The sequence below is a fragment of the Mus caroli genome, chromosome 14, assembly GCF_900094665.2.
Source record: "Mus caroli chromosome 14, CAROLI_EIJ_v1.1, whole genome shotgun sequence".
Taxonomy (NCBI): Eukaryota; Metazoa; Chordata; class Mammalia; order Rodentia; family Muridae; genus Mus; species Mus caroli.
The window spans coordinates 60,765,741-60,770,679 of NC_034583.1; the positions used below are offsets into that span (position 1 = coordinate 60,765,741).

The 4,939-nt window shown below is 51.1% G+C and overlaps 1 protein-coding gene across 2 annotated transcripts in view; it reads left to right on the forward strand.

Annotated features, from left to right (window-relative positions):
- Positions 1-4,939, forward strand: part of Loxl2 (lysyl oxidase like 2) — an 87,693-nt gene that overhangs the window by 56,460 nt on the left and 26,294 nt on the right. The window contains exons 5-6 of one of the 2 annotated variants that reach the window (XM_029469067.1): positions 39-261; positions 3,386-3,590. In XM_029469067.1, the coding sequence (XP_029324927.1) occupies positions 39-261; positions 3,386-3,590 (428 nt within the window). The remainder of the gene's footprint in view (positions 1-38; positions 262-3,385; positions 3,591-4,939) is intronic. The other variant, XM_021181545.2, reaches the window with a different exon arrangement.

Sequence of the window (4,939 nt, forward strand, 5' to 3'; positions counted from 1 at the left end):
GGATGTCCTAGGTGCCCAACACTTCCCTTTCCCTGCAGAACCTTTGCCTCTCGGAGGAAGCTGCGTTACTGGAAGTTTTCTATGAACTGCACGGGCACTGAAGCACATATCTCCAGCTGCAAGCTGGGCCCTTCCGTATCCCTGGACCCTGTGAAGAACGCCACCTGTGAGAACGGGCAGCCAGCTGTGGTCAGTTGTGTGCCTAGCCAGATCTTCAGCCCCGATGGACCCTCAAGGTTCCGGAAAGCCTACAAGCCAGAGGTAAGGGCTGGGCAGAAGGTACAGGCACTTGGCCACTAGCAGGGGTCACGATTAGATAGGGAACAGGAGAGAGAACGTCACTAGCCAGCACAGGCTCCTTATCCTCAGTTCACTGAGTCAGCGTGAGAGAGAGATACGGAGTAGCCAGCCAGGGACCTTGTGCTCCTGTAAAGTTCCTGAAGGAGAAAGCATCCAGGACTCTGGAGCTGCAGGAGGAAGGATGCAGCTCTTCAAGGCACATGACATCAGCTATGTTTTTTCTAACCCATTTGGGCTTATCTCACAAAAGAAAAGCTAACTTAAGTGCAAAAAGCTTTCACCCATTAGTCATCTGTCTGCTGGCCACATTATCATTACAGGAATGGCTTCTTGATTTGTATAGAGGGTGTGTGAGACTAACTGGGCTGGGGACAGGGGGCAGCGAGGGATATTTTCCCATATAAATTAGATCCTCCGCTTCACCTGACTGATTTCTCCAGAACAAGTGAGTGACCCAATCAGGGCAGACCGATCCTCTGAAAAAGAAAGAGTCTCTAAATCTGTCTTCCCTCCATAATCATGTAGAGGTTTTATACACACACACACATGTATGTGTATATATATGTGTGTGTGTGTGTGTGTGTGTGTGTGTGTGTGTGTGTGTGTGTATTCTTCTTTCTCTCTCTCTCTCCCTCCCTCTCTCCTTCCGTGTGTGTGTGTGTGTGTGTGTGTGTGTGTGTGTGTGTGTGTGTGTGTGTGTTGGGGATATGTATGTATTGGAGATGTGTCTATGTGTGTGGTTAAGATGCACACATGTTGTTGGGTATTGGATGTTTGTGATCATAGACCAGGATTTGAGTCATAGGCTTGATAAAACTTCCATTACGGGCTGAGTCCCCAGGCTGTTTAAGATCTGTGTACTCAGAAGACACCATGTTGGCAGAGTGAGTTCCATGCCAGAGAAGAAGAGGGGAGAAAGAGGGATGAAGAGGGATAGAAGTTGGGGGAACAGTAGAAATGCCTCTGCAAACCAATAATAACTGTGTCTCCTCTCCCTTCTCTTCCTCCTGCCTACCCTTTTCCTCAGCTACCTCTGAGGTGCCCCACAGAGATAGGAAATCAGAGGGAAGGTTGCCTCCAATTAACCATCCTGGGTGCTTCACTCAGTCTGGAAAGTGTTTGAATGAAAGTCCCAGCAGTAGTGAGAGGAGTGAAAGGCATGCTGGGAGCCCAGGCTTCTGCCCAGACTTTGGGAATGACTTAAAGGGGCCTCCTAACTTTCTGGTATTTCTGGGAAACAGTGAGCTTGGCCTTCTCAATCCCCTCAGGGGGCCATGGAAGTGCAGATAGATATGTGACTACTCTATCAGATACCCTAGCCCTGTGTCACTGGCATAGCTGGACAGTGCTACTTTTAGGACCCAGTATGCCCCTGCCTGAACCTTCACCTCCCCTGCCCCTCATTCTGATGACCTCATCCCTCCTCCTCCCCATACCCCCCACCCCAGCTTTCCCTGTCACCCAGGGTTCTAGATCCTACTGTTTTGGAATTCCTCTGCTGTTCTGTGTAAAGGGAAGGAGTCAAGTTCATACCAAACCAATGAACGAAGTGGGAGGCTGACCTCATATTTTCCTTGGTTTGTGTCTTCACTCCGTGGCCAGCTGGATCGCCACCTGGCCACTTCCAGGGTCTGTGGCTAGGCTATCTGATATTCAGTCTCCATCTAGCTGTGGTCAGGATGGGGGTTCCACGTGAGGGGGCGGGGGCTTGGGAAGGAGGTCACGTTTTACTGAAAACAGAGGCTGTAGCCAGCGGTTTTCCTCACTGTGCTCTGCTTTCTGAAGTAAGAATCAGTTACAGAAGCCACTCAGTGTTTTGTGCTCACCCCCCCTCCCTGCCTTTTCACACTAGGGCCGGGCTCAGCAGTCCCTTGGGGACTCTGGATGATCTCACAGCACCGTCCCTTGTGAGGCTAGCCCCAAGACATTGAGAGGAAGCCAGGGGCGACTGGAGAGTAAAGAGACAGGCTCTTACTTGGTGTCTTTCTCCTCGAGGTGGCAGAGGGCTTGAACCCTTGAAATATATCACCTTCAGGCAGGCCTGTCTCATCCTGGCCAGCAGTACTTGGGCTGAAGGAAGTCACAGGCTGGGGACCACATAAGTTTCAGTAGAATAAGGTCTCTGGACTGATCTGTCTACAGTGGCTTAATATAGCCCTCCATTGAGTATCAACAGTAACTCAGAGCCTTGCAGACACACACACACACACACACATACACACACACATACACACATACGGTGTGCACAAATGGGTATGTACATGTGCACAGAAACTGGGGCAAAGCTGCTGTATAGACGGGCGAGGCCAACTCCTAACCCTCTAGACATAATCCCCAGGCTTCATGAAACATGCAGGGGATGGGTCTGACTCCTGGGTAATTCCTGAAGTCCCAGAAGGGGGCTGAGGCTTCTAGACAATGAGTAAGATTAGGAGCATTTAAACTACCATCTCCTCCCTCTCTGTCCTCTCTGCCCTCTCTGAATGTCTGGACGGGCTGCAAATTGTAATCTGGACTTAGATGCCTGCTGGTCTTAACTAGCAAGGCTCCCTGTCCCTTGCAGCGCCCCTGCTCTGAGTCATGTCCTGATTAGTTCCGATTAGGTCTGACTTTCCTGGTAAAGCCTCGGTTTTTCACTCTGTCTTGCTACTTCCTGTGGGCTCCCCTTTGCCTCTCTATGAGCAGAACTACTGCTTGCATTTGGCTCCTCACCAAGGGGTCTCCCTGAAGGACTAGACTGTAAGGCTCTATTACAAGCAGTGGGAAATAAAGATTCGCTTGTAATCTGTGGGCTTGGAAACTTCCCTGTACAGTAGCTCTAACACTGGAGGTTCCAGAACTGGAGGTAGGAAGCTTGCCGCTGACCGTGGGATCGAGGAGTCAAACATGGGAAGGAATGATGAGCCAATTATGGTCTCAGATGGCCTCCTAGACAGAGGCCCATGAGAAGCCACAGAGGGAACCTTTGCCTGCCAATCCTCAACGAATGATGAAGTTCAGAACTGAGCTCTGGGGATCTGGCAGGGCCAAGGGGCAGGAGTGGAGCCCTGACAGCTCGAAGGATACGTGTCACTTCTGCACTCAGCAGGATCGTGTGTCTCCCCAGCAACCCTTGGTGCGCCTGAGAGGTGGAGCCCAGGTCGGGGAGGGCCGAGTGGAGGTGCTCAAGAATGGAGAATGGGGAACCATCTGCGATGACAAGTGGGACCTGGTATCTGCCAGTGTGGTCTGCAGAGAACTGGGCTTCGGGACCGCTAAAGAGGCCATCACAGGCTCCAGACTGGGGCAAGGTAAGAAATGGGGTAGCTGAAGGTAGGAGCCTCTCAATAGAGGAAAATATGGCCCTAGGGACCTAGGTTCTAATGGTGGTGAACCTCTCTCAAGCTCAGCTTTCTCTGCTCCTCCCCTGCAGCAGCCCATTCATTAGGGAATCCTAGAACACCCCTGACCCCTGAGCCAGCTCCTCAAAGAACACTAAACCCCCATTTGATGGGTTTGAAACTGCCCCCCAAAAAAAGGTGACTGGCCAAAGAGAGCAACTAGTGGACAGACCAGCCCAGGTCTCCAATGCTCCGTTCTGTAATCTCAGCTGCTCCAATAGGAAAGCTAGAATTCCAGGTCCTTCCTCCAGGAAAAGACTTTGGAATCCATCAAGCACGGTTGCACTCAAAAGAACCGTCACCTTGGTTTTCCCACCCTGTTGCTGCCTTGTCAATACTGGGCTCCTCCTGGCAGCAGAGAAAGAAAACTGGGCAGCCCCTTCTGATGTCATGAGACAGTCACGAGAAGGATGCTGGTTTCTATCAATTATCCCAGACAAATCACTCCTGTGAATAAGGAGCAAAAGAATGGGGAGTATTCAGTGGGGAACCCCAGGTCAAATGCTGTCCCTTTGACCACAGAATAGACCATAACCTCTCCCGGGTAAGTCCAGGAAAACCACTCAGTCTTGAAAGCCCTGGTCCGTCAGGAGCTTTCCCAAGACCAAGCAGCCTCATGAGTGCCCAGCCCTCCCCTGAAGAACTGTGCTTTAAGGAAGACAGTCTTGGTCTTCTCTGGGAATCTGACCAGCAGGGAGGCTGCTATGGCAGTGCGGATGTGGCTTGGGCTACAGACAAGGATAGGATGTCCCAAGCCAGTGGCTCTAAGCCTGTGGGTTGCAACCCATTTGGGGGTCATGTATCAGATATCCTGAATATCAGACATTTACATTACGGTTCATAATAGTTGCAAAAATTACAGTCATGAAGTAGCTTCAAAGGTAATTTTATGGTTGGTTGGGGGTCACCACAATAGAAGGAAACTATATTGAAGGGTCACAGCATTAGGAAGATTAAGAATCACTCTCCTAGACTGTGAGAGGAAACCCATGCTCTCATGCATGCAGCCATCACCCCATGGAAAGGAATCTGGAGAGCTCACTGGTTGCTGCCTAAGGGAGGAAATCGCCCTCACTCACCCAGGCCATGGATACCACATCCGTTATTCCCTCTGCTAGGACTCCTGGCTAAGCTTCACCTCCAGCTCGGTTCAAGAACACAGAACTCAAGCCGGGCGTGGTGGCGCACGCCTTTAATCCCAGCACTTGGGAGGCAGAGGCAGGCGGATTTCTGAGTTCGAGGCCAGCCTGGTCTACAAA